Source organism: Panthera tigris, chromosome B1 (assembly GCF_018350195.1).
Source record: "Panthera tigris isolate Pti1 chromosome B1, P.tigris_Pti1_mat1.1, whole genome shotgun sequence".
Lineage (NCBI taxonomy): Eukaryota > Metazoa > Chordata > Mammalia > Carnivora > Felidae > Panthera > Panthera tigris.
Window position 1 is genome coordinate 81,530,970 of NC_056663.1, and position 21,706 is coordinate 81,552,675.

General features: G+C 36.0%; 2 protein-coding genes across 4 annotated transcripts in view; one reads left to right on the plus strand and one right to left on the minus strand.

Annotated features, from left to right (window-relative positions):
* ABCE1 (ATP binding cassette subfamily E member 1) overlaps positions 1–13,631 on the minus strand; it is a 32,252-nt gene extending 18,621 nt beyond the window's left edge. Inside the window, exons 1-8 of the mRNA XM_007091771.3 lie at positions 13,542–13,631; positions 6,813–6,942; positions 5,629–5,714; positions 2,623–2,720; positions 1,505–1,622; positions 760–897; positions 548–617; positions 205–301 (exon numbers count right to left, since the gene is read on the minus strand). Coding sequence (XP_007091833.1) covers positions 205–301; positions 548–617; positions 760–897; positions 1,505–1,622; positions 2,623–2,720; positions 5,629–5,714; positions 6,813–6,915 — 710 coding nt within the window. The 5' untranslated portion in view covers positions 6,916–6,942; positions 13,542–13,631. The remainder of the gene's footprint in view (positions 1–204; positions 302–547; positions 618–759; positions 898–1,504; positions 1,623–2,622; positions 2,721–5,628; positions 5,715–6,812; positions 6,943–13,541) is intronic.
* A 98-nt stretch (positions 13,632–13,729) lies between these two features.
* Positions 13,730–21,706, plus strand: part of ANAPC10 (anaphase promoting complex subunit 10) — a 102,803-nt gene continuing 94,826 nt past the window's right edge. The window contains exons 1-2 of one of the 3 annotated variants that reach the window (XM_015541921.2): positions 13,730–13,826; positions 16,961–17,087. In XM_015541921.2, coding sequence (XP_015397407.1) covers positions 16,973–17,087 — 115 coding nt within the window. In that variant the 5' untranslated portion in view covers positions 13,730–13,826; positions 16,961–16,972. The remainder of the gene's footprint in view (positions 13,827–16,960; positions 17,088–21,706) is intronic. The other 2 variants (XM_015541920.2, XM_007091772.3) reach the window with 2 other exon arrangements.

Below are 21,706 nucleotides of genomic sequence, written 5' to 3' on the forward strand. Positions count from 1 at the left end.
TTATCTAAATAAATGAGTTACTCTCCCCCTTTGGGAATAACAGGGAATGGCAATGCATGCATAAATGTTTCAACATCTTAGCTCAAAAGCAGAACCTTAGATACTATTTCTGTTAACTTCTCTCAAAAGCAATGCCTTAATAGTATTACAAATAAAAACTCTAAAATAAAGATTAAGACGTACAAAATTTGCAAAGCAACCTACATATCAGCCTTCTGTATGCAAACGACAGCACAAGCAAATCTCTGCAACTCTCCTCCTGAAAGATCTTCAACATTTCGTTCTTTTAGATGGGTTAAATCTACAAAGAATATAGAGGCATTGTGTTCAATGTTGTTAAGTTTTCTTTTACCTCTTCTAGGCAAAATGTATATATCGCACATCATTCTGGGTATGAATGATATTTCAGTTGAAAACTGTTAATGTAAAAAGTGAATACAACAATTCCTAGAGATTTTCCCCTGTATTTCAGTAATCCATATAAGTATCTATCTTTATGAGTTAAGTTCAGGGCCTATTAAAGCATGAACACAAAACAAACTCTTACCAAGCTGTTGACATACAATTGCTTGTGTCTTTGTTTCATCCTTTCGGTCCAAAATAGATCCCACTGTCCCCTATCATAATATATCAGAAATAGTTACTACTATTTTCCTTCAATATTAAAAAGTTACAAAGCAAAACAAGTTTAGTCTGATATATATTTTATACCTCCACAAATATCTAAAATACATAAATTCCTCCTAAAGAGCAACTGACCTTTGCAGCCTTGGGAATCTGGTCTACATACTGAGGTTTGATAATGGCTTTTAGGTCATCTTCTAGAATCTTGGTAAAGTAATTCTGCAATTCGGATCCACGGAAGTAAGTCAAAATTTCTTGCCAATCAGGTGGATCCTAGAAATACAATTATCTGAATTTAATAATACATAATAATGCAAAAAGGAGGACTATTACACAGTTGACTCCTGAACAACATGGATGAATTTTTTTTTGATAACTATAATCAAGTACCATAAATCTATTTTCTCTTCCTTATGACTTACTTAATATTGATAACATCTTCTTTTCTCTAGCTTGCTTTACCTTAAGATTATAGTATATAATACACGTACAAGATAGGTAACTGTTTATGTTACTGGTGTAAGGCTTCTGGTCAACCAAAGGGTATTAACAGTTAAGTTTTGGGGAGTCAAAAGTCATATACAGATTTTCGACTGTGTGTGGAGGGGGGTCATGACCCCTAACCCTCGCGTTGTTCAAGGGTCAACTGTATATCCAAATAGAAGCCTTCTGGCTTTTAAAACTTCATTAACAGTTTAAGAAAGTTCATATTTATCAGTAGCATTAACAGATCTTAATTAAAAAGGAGTTTCATCTATATATTATTTCTCAGCATTAATGAATGATACTGAAAATAAGAACATTAAAAAAATTACATCCTTTCCTTCAAAGTCTCACAAAACTGACCTAAGTATTCATTTTCATAAAGTAGTATACATACATCATACTTTCCAAGGTTTGGCTTTTGCTTTCCTGCTAAAATTTTTAGAGCAGTTGACTTTCCAATTCCATTAGTTCCAACTAATCCTAAAACTTCACCTGGACGAGGGATAGGCAACCTGTCATTAGGTATACAAAAATGGATAAATAAATAAAACTAGGATTTAGGTAGAAAAAGCTACATAATACCATAATCATGTATTTTAATGCACTTGCACTCCACACACATCCATTAATAAGCTAAGAGATATATGCCAGATATTATTGGCTATTAGAAAAAAAAACAGCCAAAAGTAACTTAAACTGTTAATTGTTAGAAATGCATCCATGACCAATATTACTCTAAATTTTATTTTCAATTTTCATTCATGTCCATTCTAAAGTAATTCTCCTTTACATATAAAGCTCAGTTTTAATGTATAACCAAATGCTCTGATACAAAATTAAATAGCAGGTGCAACCTCACACTGTCTTTTTTTTTTTTTTTTTTTTTGGTCCTGCCATTTACTTACAAGGAGAATAGTGCCACATCAACCAGAAATACTCCACTTCATTCTCCCTGCTGCAGTAGGCTCTTTAAAGCTGGCAGGTTGAGAAATACCTTTTTATTAGTTAAATCTAGACTCTCAGATTCAGAATAACAGTGTTTAGCAGATTAAAAACCTCAAAGCACTCCTGTGATTTAACAATATATGTTTAAGTTCAGAGTAATAGTCTCTGTAGAGGAGATTAGTAAATAAAGAAAATAGAAAACAAGTTCCTTAAAAGTTATTTTGGGGATATGAGTATTATTAATAACAGTAATTCTCAACCTCACTTGTATATCAGAATCACCTGGGAGCTTTTTCAACTTATTGAGGTCTAGATTCAATATCTAGAGATATCATGTAATTCAACTGGGCTGAAACCTAGGCATTAGTTTTTTTTAAAAAAAACCCAAGTAATTCTAATGTTAGCCAGAATGAAACACTGACATATACAGTACGATTCTATACATTATAATTTTGCATTTCTCTTTAGTGGATGGTTAATACTTCTTCCCATTTTTATCATTCTCTGAAAATTTCAAATGTATTTTACTCTTGATCAAAGTAGAAGAATGTTGACTTGAAAATATACCTGTGAAGTTTGAAGGCATTGGCACAATATCGATGTGTTGTTTCTTTTTCCAAATTGCTTGGTAAATTGACAATTGATAAGGCGCCAAAGGGACATTTCTGTTATTTAAAGTAAAGAATTTTGTGTTAATTTCTAGAAATGTACATATGACTAAAACGGATAGATTAAGAATTTTTTATAAACAATCTTCCAAATGGGGGAATTACGGGGTACCTGACTAATTCAGTCAGAAGAGCATGTGGCTCTTGTTCTCAGGGTTAAGTTCAAGCCCCACACTGGGTGTAGAGATTACCAAAAAAAAAAAACAAAAAACCAAAAACCCCAAGTGTGGGACTTCCACAAGATGTAAAATACTGCTTCATTTAAATATCTACTTAAAAAATGAAAGTTAAATTCCTTGAAGGCAAGAATCATTTTAACTAATTTTGTATCTCCGTTAGTGACTGGCATATTTCTAGATTTTAATACTTAATGAAAAGCCTTACAAAAATTGAGGGCTATTTGTGTGGGTGTTTTAACATTAGATACGGCTAAGAGGCAAGATAAAACATGTTTATTGAGTATATCATTCCATATTCAGTTGACAGATGCTTTCTCACTACCTCCTTCTTCCTGTCTTTGTATGCTTTTTTTTTGTACTTTGTAAAGTCCTTTAAGGTCTTTATGGTTAATGTTTAGTCAGATTTAAGGTTAAGTCCTTTCCAGATGGTACTTATTTCGGTCTATTTACATCCCACCAACAGCTAGCATAGTATCTGCACAGAGCAAGCATTAATGTCTTTCCATTGTGGTTTTTAACCGTCCCATATCAAACAGATGCTTTATATTGCAACTGAGTAAATTCACATTAAAAAAAAGTTTACTTATAGAAAAACTCGAAGAAAAGTTCATTATTAATCAAATAAAAATCCAAGGAATAAGAATGGCAAGAACTGGAAGATCATTTAAGAGCATCAATATGACTACAAACATTGCTCAGACAACTATAAAGATACATTCAAAGAATATAACCTCAGATTAGATATCTGTTTAGCAGAACTGTTCAAAGAGTTGAGGGGATCAATTCAAAAATCTTTGTATGTAAAGATTTCAGTGAATTCTCAGTAAGTTTAAGAACACAGAAAATTAAAAAACAAAAACTCTTATATTCTAACAAAGTAATTACCACCTTCTAACCAAAACCATTATTTCTTTTAAAAAATATACATATATATATTTATTTTAATTTAGAGACAGAGAGTGTATAAGCAGGAGAGAGGGGCATTGACAGAAGGAAAGAGAATCTCTTTTTTTTTTTTTTTTTAAAGTTTATTTATTTTGAGAGCGAGTGGGGAAAGGCAGAGAGAGAAGGAGAGAGAATCCCAAGCAGGCTCCATACTGCCAGCACAGAGCCCAATGTGGGGCCTGAACTTGAGAACCATGAGATCATGACCTGAGTCGAAACCAAGAGTTGAACGTTTAACCAACTGAGCCACCCAGGCACCCTAAGACAGAGAATCTTAAGCAGGCTCCATGTGGGGCTTGGTCCTGCGACCCTGTGATCGTGACCTGAACTGATATCAAGAGTCAGACATTTAACCAACTGAGCCACCCAGGCACCCCCAAACTACTAATTCTGTATACAATATAGTTTTCTGCCAATAGAGTTACCTCCATTTACAGAATTTTCTGTTATTCCACCAATGTACATAAAATGGTTATAGGCTGTAAGTAATATAAACATCTGTTTAGAATATTATTTCATGTACGTGGTGCACTGTTAGTACCTTAGTGTTCAGAGGGTAGCTATTATCCCCACCACAGATTCCTCATATCAGTATCCTTTCAGCCACTGAAGTGTATACCCCAAAATTTGAGATCTCATTTTTTTGTATCAGTGAAGAAGAAAATAGGGTAGAATATATTGTTCAAAATCAGATCTCCAGCACCCCCAACACTGACAGGTACTTAAGAGATTAGTAAATGTTTTTTGGAAGGAATGTTTCTTGCTTATATTTTCAAAATGAGGGAAAACACTTTCATACCAATGAAATTCTTTTGGATACTTAATTAAGGATTCAGAAACCAATGTAAAATACACATAAACCTTATGAGAATCAGTAACAGGGTAGTATCCATACTCTGGTAAAAGCTCCTTTTTAAAATAATTATCTACAAATATCTAAATTAGAAACATAATGCACTGGTTCTTAAATATTATTTATGAACTAAGTTTGGAAATCTATCATTTTAAAGTTGAAAGCCTTAACTAAACCATTCAATGCAACAAAAACTAATTGAGGTATTTTGAAAAATTACTGCGTTAAATTAAAAAATTTTGGCTGAGTGCATTTCTGTTTAAAAGATGTGATTTAAAATTAAATACAGACTTGAAAAGACTGCAGGTAACATGACTCATACTTTTTGTATTTACGTTTCCAAAAGTACTTGTAAAGACATGCTCTAGAATGTCCTTCTCATAAAAGGGTGAAATAAAAAAAGGATGAAAAAAGAAATTAATTTTGGTTGGAAACAGCTTTCCAAAGTTGAGTGTGGCAAGGATAACTTTTACATAGGGTGGCTTAATTAATTAAAAAAGCAACAATATTAGATTTTTGCTAGAATACCATTCTCCTAAATTTATATTCTTTATTCGCCGCTTTATATTTTGCCTCTTTAAAAATAGTTATAATGGGGATGCCTGGGTGGCTCAGTCGGTTGAGTGTCTGACTCTTGATTTCGGCTCAGGTTATGATCCAGGGTCATAGGATTGAGCCCCATGTTGAGCTCTGTGCTGGGCGTGAAGCCTGCTTGAGAGTCTCTCTCTCTGTCTCTCTCTTCTTCCTTCCTTCCTTCCTTCCTTCCTTCCTTCCTTCCTTCCTTCCTTCCTTCCTTCCCTCTCTGCTTGTGCTTTCTCTCTCTCTCTAAAAAAATAAAAAATTAGAAAAACCAGTTATAACATATTCAGAATTTTCTGACTTCTTTTTCAGCTTGCAAATGTGATCCGATAAATAAAATATCACTTACCTTAATACAAATACCACAACCAATACAAAGGGTTTCAGAAATCCATGCTATTTTGCTCTGGGGTGTAACCTCTATGCATAATTTTCCTGGCAAAAGAAAAGATGGAATTAAGTCATTTTCCCTGCCATTCTAATTTTCTGAACATTGTTATTTAGGTAATTCTGGTTCCAAATCTCCATACAGAAGCTGATTTTCAAAAACAAAGAACACAGGAAGAAATACATTTGAGATAATATCCTAAAAAAACAGTGCTATGTGGGAATTAATTATAATTAATATATATTAATTTACTACTGGGAAGAAAATATGCTTGTAAAACCTAAAACAGTTTTGTTATTTTTTAAAAAGTTTATTTATTCATTTAAGTAATCTCTACCCTTAACATGGGGCTTGAACTCAGGACCCTGAGAGCAAGAGTCACATGCTTTCTTGACTGAACCAGTCAGGTGCCCCTAAAACAGTTTTATTTTAAGCTGAATGACCTGAATATTTAATTCACAAAATATACCTTGGAAATGGCAATGTACACCAGAAAAAGGAATGTAATATGTTAGCTAAATCAGTAAAGCTCCAAAAAGGTATGTAGTCATCCAATATACACAAGAAATTAAACTTGGCATTACAGATATTAATAATAGAATTTCTAAATAGCACGGCAGACTATAATAGATGACATCTAAAGTTTAAGATTCAAAAGTACACCTCACTAGTACAGTTAAAGTAACAATTATAACATAGCCCTCAAAGACTACCAATAATTCTGAATTGTTTTAAATTAATTTTGAAAATTAATTAATTTTGGAAATATACAGTAAAACCTCATGAATTAGTCATTCTTATTAAGCTATTTATTCTTGCTTTTTAAAATGAGAATACTATCAAAACCAAAATATACTGGTAGTCCTCTCTCCAAGACTTAAATAATTATAGAACTTTTGTAGAACAGTAAGAATCTTAGTAACAAACTCTGCTTTTATAGCCAATGAACTTTAAAAAATATTGATAATACATTATTCTACCATTAGCAAAAATAGGACCGGTTAGTCACAAAGCAATAAAAAATTTAGAACAAAATCTGGTCTTATTTTTACAGTTTAAAGAAAGTAAGTATATGCCTAGAGAACTATGAAGTCAATTTTTTTAAAACTTTTTCTTATCTTTAAATGATCCAAAGAACTGCTTACCCATTCGAACCACAGGGCAACTCTTTTTGCACTCCTGCCGACATTTCTTAGGTTTACATTTGTCATGGTTGACAATAGCAATTCTCGTTAATTTATCTGCCATAATTCTAAGTAAGAATATCCAGCTTTTCTATTAAAAGAAAAGTTAACAAAATTATGGCACAGTCAACGCAATTAGTTAAGAGAAATGAATCATAGGCATAAAAGTTGAAGAGAACATAAATTATCACTATATTCAGATATGATTATCTAGAACTACTAAAAAAAAAACCTAGTGAAATCAATGAAATGACTTAGTCACGTTGAGAAAACAAAATTTTACATATATACTACTAATCAGAAGATTTATATAAAGAAAGAAAAAGCACACTGGTCACAAAAAAGGAAATATCTAGGAATCATCTTACAAAATGTATACATGTGAGAAAACTTTCAAATCACAACTTAAAAACATAAAAGACTTCATCAAATTACACAGTCTCAGTTTTTACAATACAGAATAGTCAATATCAGACATTTCAACCTTCCCCCAAATTATACATTTAATCCAATTTCAAGGAAAAAACATTAAGCCAGACAAGCCAAACCAAAAGTTCTTATGCAAAAAGAATGGCTTAGGAAAAGGAAAAAGAGCAAATGGAATGGGGGAACCTAGATTTAACAGATGGAAAAAAATGATATAATGTCTCAGTAATTAATACTGATACCAGTGTATGAGTACAGTCCAATAAAACAGAATAGAAAGAGTTGATGTGAAAAAGTAATACATATAATAAAGATGTTTACTCCCTCTCTCAAATTAAGTATTACTTCATGTCTTATCTATTAAGGATGTTAATAACAGAAATAGGAAATTATTAAGGTTGTGACCCTGATGTTGACTAAGGGGAAAAGTTACAAATTGCCATTTCTTTAAGAATTTGTAATATGTCCAAGATGACATTTATGCTAATAGCATTAAAATGAAAAGACCAAGGAACCATACATGTAGATTGTGCTCACTTTTAAAGCTTCTGTAAGTCTTGATATTTAACAGTACCATCAATTATGCAGCTAAGCTCAAAGTGAACTTAAAAATCTTCTACCATGTTGGGCTTAGTGACAGACATCAATTTTCTCAGAATGGTGATTAAAGTAAATAATTCTGAAAACTATCTTAAAACTCCAGGTTATTCCAGTATGTAATGGCAGAACCTGAAGCCAAAAGAATACCCATCAAAAAAGACATTCTGTTGGCCTTTTCTATCAAGGATTGTGTTAATTCTGATTTTGTTTTGACTGACTGCTTTCCCTTGTACACCTCTTTCTCACTCTGCAGTGCCTTTAGGTTTGGAGTGGGATAAGAGATTATGCTCCATGCTCCTCCCAGACTATCTTATCTCTCCCTCCTCATTATAGTCAGCTTTTGCCTCTCAGGTCATCCAGCTGCTTCCATTTACTAACCATCAGATCACTCCCTCCCATCCTCATTTCAGCCCTAGGCTAAATTTTACTCTTTTACAAATCCTGTCAGAACTCTTGATTTCAATATGTTCATAGATGATCTTCCTATTAACAGCCTGTTCTCTTAGTTCAGTAACCTCTCTCCTCCAGTGATCTTGTCTTTCACCCTCATTCCTTTGGTGAAACCTTTGACCTTATTTTTTTTTAATTTTTTAAAAATGTTTTTATTTATTTTTGAGACAGAGAGAGACAGAGCATGAGCAGGGGAGGGGCAGAGAGAGGGGGAGACACAGAATCCAAAGCAGGCTCCAGGCCCTGAGCTGTCAGCACAGCGTCTGATGTGGAGCTCGAACTTACAGACTGTGAGATCATGACCTGAGCCGAAGTCAGATGCTCAACCGACTGAGCCACCCAGGCACCCCGCTTTGACCTTATTATTACCAATGACTGCAATCCTTCTATAACCTTCTTTTCAAATACCCCATTCTTCAATTACTACTCCTGTCTTTTCAGTTTACCCCTCTCGTACCCAACAATCCAACAACCCTTTGAACTCCCCATTCCCCAGACCTACTATCATTATCTCTTAATTCTACCATATTACCACTGTCCCTCAGTTTTTCTAACTTCATGTCCCTCTGTACCCAGCTAAAATTCCACCGTTAATCATTTATATGCTAAACTATAATCCTAGTTACATACAACTCTTCACCTGCACACGTAAAGCTGAAAATGGGTAGACAAAAGCAAAGCCTTGCTGGTTAGTGTCATCTCAAGTGAACCAGCCAACCGGCAATCCCATATAAACTTCTACAGTAAAATACACTTGCACACTAAAAGACATCTACTAAGGGGAATTTTCTAACAATTCTCTCCTGTACTTCATATCATCAATTATTCCACTGGCTCATTTTCATCAGCATTCAAATAATCTATTATCTGACCCCATCTTCCCCCATTGCTTTATTTCTCGTTCCACTTATTTTTAATGTTTACTTATTTATTTTGAGAGAGAGTATCCCAAGCAGGTTCTGCGTTGTCAGAGCAGAGTTCAATGAAGGGCTGGACCCATGAACTGTGAGATCATGACTTGAGCCAAAATTAACAGTAGGTAGGATGCTTAACCAACTTAGCCATCCAGGCGCCCCTCTCCTTCCTTTTATAGCAAGACTATTTGGAAGAGTTGTATAGCTATAGTCAGTGTTCCAAATGTCTGTGTATTTTCTCTGGAATTCATTTCAGACTTTAGTGCTCATCATTCCACCAGAATAGCTTGTCAGGTCCACCACTGTTCTATACATGGGTAAAACAAATAGTTAACAGTTCCTAATTTACTCGAACAACCTATTCCGTCTAACACAAAATATGACTTTTTCCTGCTATACAGAAACCCTTTCTTAACTTGGTTCTGGGACATAGTACTGATCCAGTTTTCCTCCTATTTTCCTGGTCACTTTTCCTTATCTTCTAGGCTTCTAAAAGTTGAAGAGTGCTCTAATACTGTCACATTTTTTAAATTTATATTCATTCTTGGGGCGCCTGGGTGGCTCAGTCAGTTAAGCGTCCGATTTCGGCTCAGGTCATGATCTTGCGGTCCGTGAGTTTGAGCCCCGCGTCGGGCTCTGTGCTGACAGCTCAGAGCCTGCAGCCTCCTTTGGATTCTGTGTCTCCCTCTCTCTGACCCTTCCCTGTTCATGCTCTGTCTCTCTCTGTCTCAAAAATAAATAAACACTAAAAAAAAATTAAAAAAAAATTTATATTCATTCTCTAAGGTGTTTTATTCTAATCTCATGGCTTTAAATCCTATTTATATGTTGCTAAGTCCCAAATTTCTAGCTCTAGTCATGACACCTCTCCTAACCGTAAACTTGTTTATCTACCTGACTACCCAACAGCTCTTCCTGAAGGTCTAATATACATCTCCCAAACTGAACACCAGAAGTCCCAACCAAAATGTGCTTCTCTAGCAGTCTTGCCCATTCTGTTAAATGACAACTCCAGTCTTCCATTTACTTAAGCCCAAATCCTTGAAGTTATCTTTTACATGCCACAGCAGCAAATTCTGTACAATTTACCTTCATGAATCTGGCCACTTCTCTTCACTCTGGTTTAGGCCATCATTATTTCTTACCTGCATTACTCTAATAGCTCCCTATCAGGTCTCTCTGCTTTACTTTTACCTACTTCTACTCCAACCCTTGACAGTTCCTTCTCATGACAGAAGTAAGGGTGATCCTTTTATTTTTTTAATGTTTATTCATTGTTTGAGAGACAGAATGTGAGTGGGGGAGAGGAAGAGAGAGGGAGACACAAAATCCAAAGCAGGCTCCAGGTTCTGAGCTGTCAGCACAGAGCCTGATGCCGGGTTCAAGAACCAAACTGCCTGAGCCACCCAGGTGCCCCAGGGTGATCCTTTTGAAGTGTAAGCCAGATCATGTCACTCTTCTGCTTAAGGTCCTGCAATAGCTTCTCTACTCATTCTGAGTAAAAGCCAAAGTCCTTAAAATAACAAATGAGGTACTGATTAGCTTATACTACTTTCTCATCTCAACTCCAACTACTCCAGCTCTTGTTCATTTTGATCCAACCACCTTGGCTTCTTGTGGTTCTTAGAGCACATGTCAGACAGTTCTTGCTTCAGGGCCTTGACCTTTTCTATTCTCTCTGCCTGCAATGCTATTCCCCCTAGTGAGTTACAAGGCTCACTACAAGTCTTTAATGTTTCTCAGTGAGCCTTCTCTAGCTTATACTACCAAAAAATACACCCACTGTTTTGGTTTTTTCTTTCGTGATTTGCTTTATTTTTCTCTTTAGCTCTTTCCACTATACTGCACAGTATATATTTCATATGTATGTGTATATATGGTTTATGTATGTATTTATCGTGTGTATACATGTATTTATATATTCTTTCTCTCTACACACAGACAGTACTTTTCCCTCCCCAAGTAAAAAGTACTCCATCACGAGGACAGAGATTTCTTGTCTGTTCAGCCCAGTGGCTAAACCAGTGTGCAGCATATCATAAAAGCTCAAGTATTTCTGTTGAATAAATGAGAAAATTAATTTAAAAATAGTAAATAGTTTTCCTATAGGTTATAGTGACTTCAGAAATATTGCAAATTACCAATATTTCATAGCAACAGCTATCCGCTAAAGTATGTAGTGAGAAAAAAAAAAATCAACCAAAGGAGCCTAAGTATTTATGTAATAAACAGAATGGTAATGGTAACTTCTGGACCCATTACCCTTTTAAAAGCTGGTCTAGTTTTCATAAAGACTAGAAGAGAAAGAAATCAAATGACTTTTGAATTGCTACAAAAAAAGCTTTCATTGTAAGTTACAACTCCCTGAAAACTGAAGATTTGTTAGTTATTAAAATAAAGCTGGACACCATACAAATTATCCGATGAATGAATGTCATGAAGTTCATTTTAGAGGATAAATCTTTCATCACAAAATTGTTTATGTTCAACTTTATTTCTGTCAAACTACTTAAGTGTTTCATCTAATATTTCAAAAAACCTTTTTAAAAACTAAGTGAACGTGAGATGACTTTTATAGAAAAATAAAAACATATCAGATGACTAATAAGCAGATTTATGTAAGCAAGTGATAAGTTATAATACGTTTAAGAATAAGAAATACAGAATCTTTGTATAACTGTTACTTGTGTAAACACTACTGATTAAATTCGTATATTATTTTCAAGAATTGGCGGGGGGGGGGTTCCCTACTTTCTTTTTCATTGAGAATGATACAGGCTGTAAGGCTTGGGTGGGGGAAGGTAGAGTTTAGTAACAGACTTCTGGAAACAAAGAGAAATGTGAAGATATTTCAGATCTGAATACAAACTTTTCAAAATAGGTACTCAAACAATGACCCTCAGTGTTATTCTTCCAGCTGGCAAGAAAAAAGGAAGTGAGGCATTATGAAAAGCATTTGTAGTCCAAAACCAAAATTATTATAACACTATGTGAAAGCACTTAAAAGATTGCTCTTAACAAATGATGCTTGGTATCACATAAAATATCCCAACTTATGGTTATTGCAGGTTATTAGTCTTATAAAACATGTAAGTTGGGAGTGGTGCACAACTCTGATTTCAGAATCCTACACTGAAGACATTTAGAAGGGACAACAAAATACCACTTTTTTCCCCCCAGAAACCATATTAAATGTTCTCCTGAAAAAAAATTTTTATGGGGCTAACAAGGTTTTTAACGTGAAAAAAAATACCCTTTTTGATACAAATACAGATAAGAGCCCTTCACTAATATTGACAAAGCATTGTTGTTAGGTAGCTGATATAGGATGAATATTCTCAGTATAGGAGACAAACGTACTGAGAAATGCAACGCAAATGCCACTATCATAAATGCCTAACTAGCAGTCTCTGTGGAAGAGAGGGTAAAACAAACACCCCCAAAAAACCCTCCCACATCCCTCCCCACTGTTTTGACAGTTATTTCTCACTGTTACGGACTACCATACACAAAATAAGAGAAAATACATTTATGTAGTTTACGGGATGTGAGAATAGGCTTTGGACTTCGCGTCTACAAGGTACGAACCAATGCGCCCCTGATCTCATGCAATTTAAGACTTAAGGGGAAAACAAGTAAGTCACCAAGAAGAAAGTACCAAGTGCTATAAAAGAGCACCAAAAAAGCTAAAGGCATTCAACTGGGAGGTTACTTGGGATAATCGAATACACGTTGCTCTATGAGAAAAGGAGAGCTACAGCTGGCCATCATTTCTATAAAGACGGCAAAATGCCATGACTCATTCCATAATCACCAGAAAAGCCGAGGAAGAAAAGGCCACGACTTCCTATAATCAAATACGCACATGTGCCAATAAGTCCATTTTACTGTGTCAGGGTAAGGATGGGAGGTGGGGGGGAAACGACGATGCTTTGAGTTCTGAAGTTGCCTTCTTCTCTGTAATAGGGCAAGAAGAGTAGTAAAGGGGGAGTGGAGACGGTGGAGATTACATCTCTGAGATGGCATCTAAATCCATTCTCGTAGCCCCTGGCGCGAGGTGGCTGGCAACAGTGGCCAAGAGCCAGGTCAGCTGGAGGGGATGCGCGACCACCTCTAAGCCCTCCGCGGCGTCCGCGCTTCGGCGGTTCCAGCTGTCCCTCCCGAGCCGGCTGCCACGCGCCGCTGCCTCCTTCACTGCTGACACCAGAGGCCTCACCAAAGGCTCTCAGACAACGTCCCTACTGTCTAAATCGTGGGAGACCACAGCTAACGGCCAAACCCTCCCGGGCCATTCAGGTACCTGGAGAAAACGACTCCCTTGCGGAGGAGAGCGCAGAAGCCAAGTCAGTTCTTCCTTTCACTTCTCTCTCACACAGCGTGTTCTTACGGCCACCGGCCAAAATGGCGGTGCTCAACCACCGCCTCGCGCATGCCTTAGGGACGCAGTGCGCGCGCGCGACAGAGAGCGACAGGCGGAGCCCTGGCGAGAACTGACGTCATTGTCCTGCGACTCCAAATTAACTCTGTGGGAAAGCCGGGCTGTCCTGAGTGGGAGTGGCACCGAGCTGCAGGGTATCTTAAAAAGGTGGGTTGCGGCAAGCCGGGTCTGCAAGCTCTAAGGGCGTGAGCTTCTCTCCTCCGCCCTGTCCTGGAGAATGGTTCTCTCGTAAGCAGATGCGTTCTCATCCCTATTCTCAATCCCCTTTTCCGCTCGCGATCTCAAGGCCGCTGGAGAGCCATTGCCCATTCTAGTATTTCTAGCAGAGGTATCTAGCAGAGTGTGGTCCAGGTACTGCTGGCCGTGGCCTTCTCTCCTTGGCCTCAGTTTCTTTTGAACGGAGTGGCCAGGAACCCGGGTTTTTCCGAGCTCCGCGTTTTTTCCACTTGGTGGCGTCCAGTATCAAACCAGGCAGTTGAATTCTGCTCCTATGTAGAGATGGCTTTTTTTTTTTTTTTGACAATTTAACATTTTTGCATATTTGACAATGACTGGACATTCAGCTTATAGTGACAGTCATAGGTGTACTTGTCTCATCCTAGACCTTACTTAAATTGCAGAAGGCAAATACTTTAGCTTAGGACTGCACCTATTCGTTCATCCATTTATTCGTTAAGTAAATTGCTAACTGAGCATTTAAGTCTCAGGCCTTTCTGGGTTTTACAGTCTAGTGGCTCTACTATTGTTTAATAAGTATCAAGAGCTGTGTTGAGATTAGGAAACAACTGAAATCTAAAAGGTGTCAAGGAGATGGTATACTGAAATATTGGGCCAAGTTTTTTTTTTTTTTTTAAAGTTTATTTATGAGAGAGAGAGAGAGAGAGAGAGAGAGAGAGAATCCCAAGCAGGCTCCCTGCTGTCAGTGCAGAGCCTGACTCTGAAATAGAGTCAGTTGCTTAACTGACTGAGGCCACCCAGTCTCCCTGGGCCAGGTTTATAATAGCATATATAACAATGTTCAGTATCTGTAACTTTGCACCACATAAGCTGTTTTACATGTTCACTATCAGATATTTTTTTAAAAATATTTTTTAAATGTTTGTTTATTTATTTATTTTTGAGAGAAAGAGAGAGAGAGAGAGAGAGAGAGAGAGCAAGTAGGGGAGGGGCACAGAGAGAGGGAGACAGAATCCCAAGCAGGCTCCGTGCTGTCAGCACAGAGCCTGGTGCAGTGCTGGAACCCGTGAACTGTGAGATCATGACCTGAGCTGAAGCCAAAAGTCAGATGCTTAACCAACTGAGCCACCCAGGGGCCCCAAAGATTTTTTTTTTTTCATGTTTGCATAGACTTACCAAGATGAACAAAAGATGAGAAAGTTCCAGTAAATTTTTGGGTTTAGAATGGGTCAGTTATTCACTTCTACGCCTTGAAACCTTTTTTCTGACATTATCTTCTATGGCAAGAGCACACATAAGTTAAACTTTTGACAACTAGTGGGGAGAAGTGATTTTTCTGTTTCACTTAATGGACTATTTAAAATGGAGACCAATATCTCATTGTGGTTTTGTTTGCATTTCTCTGATGATTAGTGATGTTGAGTATCTTTTCATGTATCTGTTGTGAGATATCACCTTATGTCTGTCAGAATGGGTAGAATCAAAAAGATAAGAAATAAGAAGTGTTAGCAACGATGCTGGAGAAAAAGGAACCCTTGTGCATTGTTGAAGGGAATGTGAATTGGTGCAAACACTGTGGGAAACAGTATGGAAGTTCTTCAAAAAATTATAAATAGAATTACTATATAATCCAGTAATTCCACTACTAGGTAATTTACCCAAAGAAAATAAAAACACTAATTTGAAAGGATATATGCACCCCAGTGTTCACTGCAGTATTATTTACCATAGCCAAGATGTGGAAGCAACACAAATGTCCATCAGTGGATGAATGGATAAGGAAGATGTGGTATACACACACACATAGAGAGAGATAGATAAATAGATAGATAGATACACACACATTATGAAATACTAGCCATAAAAAAAGAATGTGGTCTTGCCATTTGCAACCACATGGATGGACCTAGGGGGTATAACGCTAAATTAAATAAGTCTGAAATAAGAAAGAAATAAGAGAAATAAGAAATAAGAGAAAGACAAATATCATATGATTTCACTCGTGTGGAATTTAAGAAACAAAACAAGCAGAAAAAAATAAACAGACTGTTAAATTCAGAGAACAGTTTTCTAGAGGGGAGGTAGATGGGAGGATGGGTGAGACACATAAAGGGGATTAAGAGTAAACCTACAGTGATGAGCACAGAGAAATGTATAGAATTGTTGAATCATATGTTGTACACCTGGAACTAATATAACACTGTATATTATATTTTAATAAAAAGTTATCAAAAACAAGTTTACATTTGCTAAATAAAAAATGGAAACGGATATTTACATATTCCTGGAATAAGAATATTTCTAGATTTTTTTTAAAGTTTGTTTTTGACAGAGAGAGAGAGACAGACAGACAGACAGATCGTGAACAGGGGAGGGGCAGAGAGAAAGGGAGACACAGAATGCAAAGCAGGCTCCAGACTCTGAGCTGTCACCATAGAGCCTGACGTAGGGCTCAAACTCACGGACTGCGAGTTCATGACCTGAGCCAAAGTCGGATGCCCAACCGACTGAGCCATCCAGGCGCCCCTGGAATACGAATATTTCAGTTTAACTTCTCTAAAGAAAAAAATTCATTTGAATTAAGAACTTTTACTCAGAGGGGTACCTGGCTGGCTTAGTTGGTGAAGCATGCGACTCTTGATCTTGGGGTTGTGAGTTTGAGCCCAACGTTGGGTGTAGAGATTACTTAAAAATAAAATCGTTTAAAAAAAAAAGAATTTTTATTCAGAGAGGTATAGAATTGTATAGCATTATGGAATTATAGATCAAGTCAGCCCCTTTTAGAGGTAAGAAATAAAGCCCAGACCTGCCTGAAGTCTAAGCTAGTTAAAGGAGAGGCTGAAGTTGAAACTCTGATCCCATGCTCTTTTGACTATTATACTCTACTGTTTGCACATCTTGTAAATCATAATATATTTTAGAAACAAAAATTGAATTCCTAAGATTTTTTAATTATAGTGGTTGAGTTAGGTTAACTTCATTTGAGAAATAGATGATTAATATCAAGGGTAGTGATCCATTTTGCTACTAAATTTTAATTTTTACCTTTTGTAGAAAGAAGCTCAGGTCATGGTATAATGTGGATAATCTTGTTTTCTTCGTAGAATATTTTAAAAATGACCACACCAAACAAGACACCTCCTGGTGCTGACCCTAAGCAGTTGGAAAGGACTGGAACAGTACGGGAAATTGGGTCACAAGCTGTTTGGTCACTCTCATCGTGCAAACCAGGTAAACAAAACAAAAACCAAAAAAGTTGTTTGTGATAACTATTTACAGTTTCCTTGTACACAGGACTGGCTTTAATATTCCTTTTTGTTTAGATGGTTTATTTTAATTTTAAACTAAATTAATTGAGTTTTCATTTGTTATATATTTCTTCCCATTTGTTTTACTAATTCCACTTTAAGTTAATTGCAGGTTTCATAAGGTCTCTTCTTTATTCTCCTCTATCTCTGCAATGATTTAATTATTTGGCGAGCATTTTTTGTTGGTTATCTCTCTAGATGGGATAGGTGGGTGATACATTTTTTGAGTCATTGCATGTTCCCTTATTTTACTTTATTTTATTTTACTCTTTTTTTTATATATATATTTTAGATATATAGATAACTTTATTTTACTCTTTTTTTAAAAGAGTTTATGTTTTATTGTTTTATTTTACTTTATTTTACTCTTTATTTTATTTTATTTTACTTTATTTTACTCTTTTTTATAGATAACTTTATTTTACTCTTTTTTTTAAAGAGTTTATGTTTTATTGTTTTAAGTTTATTTATTTATTTTTGAGAGAGAGCACATGAGTGGGGTGGACAGAGAGAGAAAATCCAAAGCAGGCTCTGCCCTGTCAGCACAGAGCCTGATGCAGAGCTCAAACTCACAAACTGTTGAGATCATGACCTGAGCTGAAATCAAGAGTCAGATGTTCAACTGAGTGAGCCACCCAGGCACCCCTTTTTCTTTTAAAAAGTTTTATTTTTTTATTTTTTATTTTACTCTTGATTGGGATAGAATTTTTGGGTCGTGGTCCTCTTCTCAAAAATTTGTGGTACTATATCATTATTTCCTTTTTGTTGCAAATAAGAAAGCCTATGCTTGTCTCTCTTTTTTTCTAAGTAACTTGTTCTTTCTTTCTGGAAGCACTTAAACTTTTTTTTTGTTTTTTAACATTCATTTATTTTTGAGAGAGAGCAAGCGCATGAGTGAAGGTGGGGGAGGGGCAGAGAGAGAGGGAGACATGGAATCTGAAGCAGGCTCCAGGCTCCGATCTGTCAGCACAGAGCCTGATGCATGGCCCAAACCCACAAACCATGAGATCATCACCTGAGCCAAAGTCAGATCCTCAACCAACTGAACCTCCCAGGTGCCCCTAAACTTTTCTATTCTTAAAGGTCAAGACTTTTGCCAGGATATGCCAGGATACATGTGTATCTTTTCTCTCATCTGTCTAACTTGTAATTTGATGGGCATTTTCAATCTGTAGACTTAAGCTCAGAGAAAGTTTTTTAGCTTGAGTAACGTTAATTATAATTTTATTGGTTTAATAACATTTTCCAAAGTTTCCTTTGGAAACTTGTTATTTACACATTAAGACTGCTATAGCAATATTCCCAACCAAGCCTCTTGTTTCCTCTTAGGATTCCTTTCTCTCTCTTTTTATAAGTAATTTTTGAGGTATAATTTATTTACAATAAAACTCACCTTTTTTAGGTGTTATAGTTGTGTGAATTTTAACAAACTCCAAGCACCATCACAATCAAATATAGAGTATTTCCATTATCTAAAAAAATTCCCTCATGCCCTTTTGTAGTCACTCTACTGCCCCCTTCCTAGCTCCTGACAACCTTTGATCTGTTTTGTATCCCTCTGGTTATACGTTTCCGAGAATGTGTGTGTAAATGTAATCACACTGTATGTAACTTTCTAGGACTGGCTCTTTCACTTAGTATTTGTGATTTTTTCCATGCTGTTACATATATCAGTAGTTTGTTCCTTTTTATTGCTGATTACTGTGCCACTGTATGGTTATACCATAATTTGTTTACCTATTCACCAGTTAGTGGAAATCTAGGTTCGTGGTAGCCAGCTTCCAAAATGGTCCCAGTGATCCTTGTCTCCTGGTATTCATGCCTTAATGTTGACTTCTCCTGCAGTGTGTCAGGATTGGTCTCTGGAACTGGTAGAATATGGCAGAGGTGATAGTATGTGACTTCTGAGATTAGATTGAAAAAAGACATTGTGATTATGCCTTGTTCTCATTTTGATCACTCACTAGAAGTCAGCTGCCATTTTGTGAGGAAACAAGGGACCTGGTGAAGAGGTCTGTGTGGCAAGGAGCTCTGGCTTCCTGACAGTAGCCAATGAAGAACTGAGGCTTCTTGTCAACAGCCAGATGATCAAACCATCTTAGAATGGATCCCCCAGCCCCAGTCAAGATTTCAGATAATTAATTGGTTTAGATAACTTGACTGCAAATTTCTGAACATTCCTGAACCAAAGTGCTCAATCAAGTTCCTCCCAAATTTCTGTCTCATAGAAATTGTGAAATAACGCATGTTTGGTGTTTTAAGCTGGTAAGGTTTGGGGTAATTGTTATGCAGCAATAGTTAAAATTACTTCTCATATTTGGTGATTATGGATAAGCTGCTATAAGCATTCATTACACGTTTTTGTGTGGACATATGTTTTCATTTGGGGGGGTAAATTCTTAGGAGCAAAATTCTGTAGAATTTGTAGGAGTAGAATTTGTTTTTATTTCTTCCTTCCCAATCTGTACCTTTTATTTCCTTTTCCTGTCTTACTGTGTTAGCCAAGGCTTCCAATATAACGTTGCATGGGAATGGTGAGAGGGGACATCCTTGTCTTATTCTTGATCTCAGTGAGGAAACTTTTTAGTTTCTCACTATTAAGTATGGTGTTAGCTGTTGGTTTTTTCATAGATACATAAAGTTGAGGAAGTTACCTTGGATTCTTAGTTTGTTGGTAGATTTCATGTTGAATGGGTGTTGGATTTTGTCAGATTCTTTCTGTATATTTGTTGATATGATCATATGTTTTTTTTTCCCTTAGCTTGTTGATATGATGGATTACATTAATTGATTTTGGAATATTGAACCAGCTTTGCATGCATGGAATAAATCCCACTTAGTTGTGGTTTATAATTCTTTTTATACATGGTTTCCTTTTGCTAATATTTTCTTGAGGATTTTTGCATCTGTGTTTGTGAGAGATACTGTTCTTTAACTTTCTTTGAATCCCTTTTTCTGGTTTTTGTATTAGGGTAATGCTGCCCTCATACAATGAGTTAGGAAACATTTTCTATGCTTCTGTTTTCTGGAAGAAATTGTAGAGAGTTGGTATTATTTCTTCTTTACATATTTGATAGAAGTCACCAGTGAAACCACCTAGCCCTGGTGATTTCTTTTGGAAGGTTATTAATTTTTTATTCAATTTCTGTAGTAGATATAGACCTATTCAGATGATCTGTTTCTCCATGTGTGACTTTTGTTAGATTTTGTCTTTCAAGGAAATGGTCCATTTTATTTAAGATATTAAATTTGTGAGCGTAGAATTGTTTATAATACTCTTTTAGTTTCCTTTTTATTATCCATGTGATTAGTAGGCATGACCCCTCTTTTGTCAATGATACCAGTAATTTGTGTCCTCTCTCTTTTTTTCTTGGTTAGCCTGGCTGGAGGTTTATTGATTTTATTGACCTTTCAAAGAACCAGCTTGTGGTTTAAGTGACTTTTTCTCTATTAATTTACCTGTTTTCAGTTTCATTGGTTTCTGCTCTAATTTGCATTATTTCTTCTGCTTATTTGGGTTTAATTTGCTTTTCTTTTTCTTGGTTTTTAAGGTAAAAGCTTAGATTACTGATTCTAAATCTCTCTTTTCTAACATACATACTACATGCTATAAATTTCTCTGTAAGCAGTGCTCTTACTGCATTCTATAATTTTTTGGTAACTTTTATTTTCATTTTAATTCAGTTTCAGATATTTCGGTTTCTTTTGATACTTCTTCCTTGATTCATATGTTGCTCAATCTCCAAATATTTTGGGATTTTCCAGTTATCTGTTAGTGGTTTCTAGTTTAATTCTGTTGTTGTTTGAGAGCCTGTTTTGTATGATTTCTATTCTTTTAAATTTTTGTGTATAATTTATAGGCCAGAATGTGGTCCATCTTTGTGAATGTTATTTATATATGAGCATGACAAAAATTGTGTATTCTTGAGAAGCTTGCATATTCTGTTGACACCTGATAAACTAATCAATAAGTGTCAATTTGATCAAGTTGATTGATGGTGCTATTCAGTTCAACTATATCCTTATTGATTTTCTGCCTGATGGGTAAAGGCTAAGATTCAGAATTTAAAATTCTTTAGGTGTCCTTGTTTTTGTTTTCCTTGTTATTTTTGGATTTCCCTAGAGGCTCATTAAATGGAGTCTAAGCTTACAGTTCTTTGAATTGTAACCTTCTGATACTATATAGGAGCCCTGCTGATATGATGGTCAGTTGTAGGGGGAACGGAAGCATTCTATAATCCTGTGACTAGATCATAGAATTTTAGTAGGTCTATTTCCATGGCTGTGACCTTTACAAGTGCTTCTCAACTTTCCCTACACCCCACTTATATGGGAGACAGGAAGGCTAGAGGAGTCTGGAGTTGGGTATTTTTCTTCCATGTCAGCTAGGCTGTAGTAAAACTCACGTTGGTTAGATTTGAAAACACTTTTCCTAGAAGACAGATCTTTGTTAAGGACAGCAGGATGCTCTGGGTGTATTTCACAGTGATTACTTTTCCGCTACCTCTGCAGGAAGCACTGGAGAATTTTCTTTGATCTTTA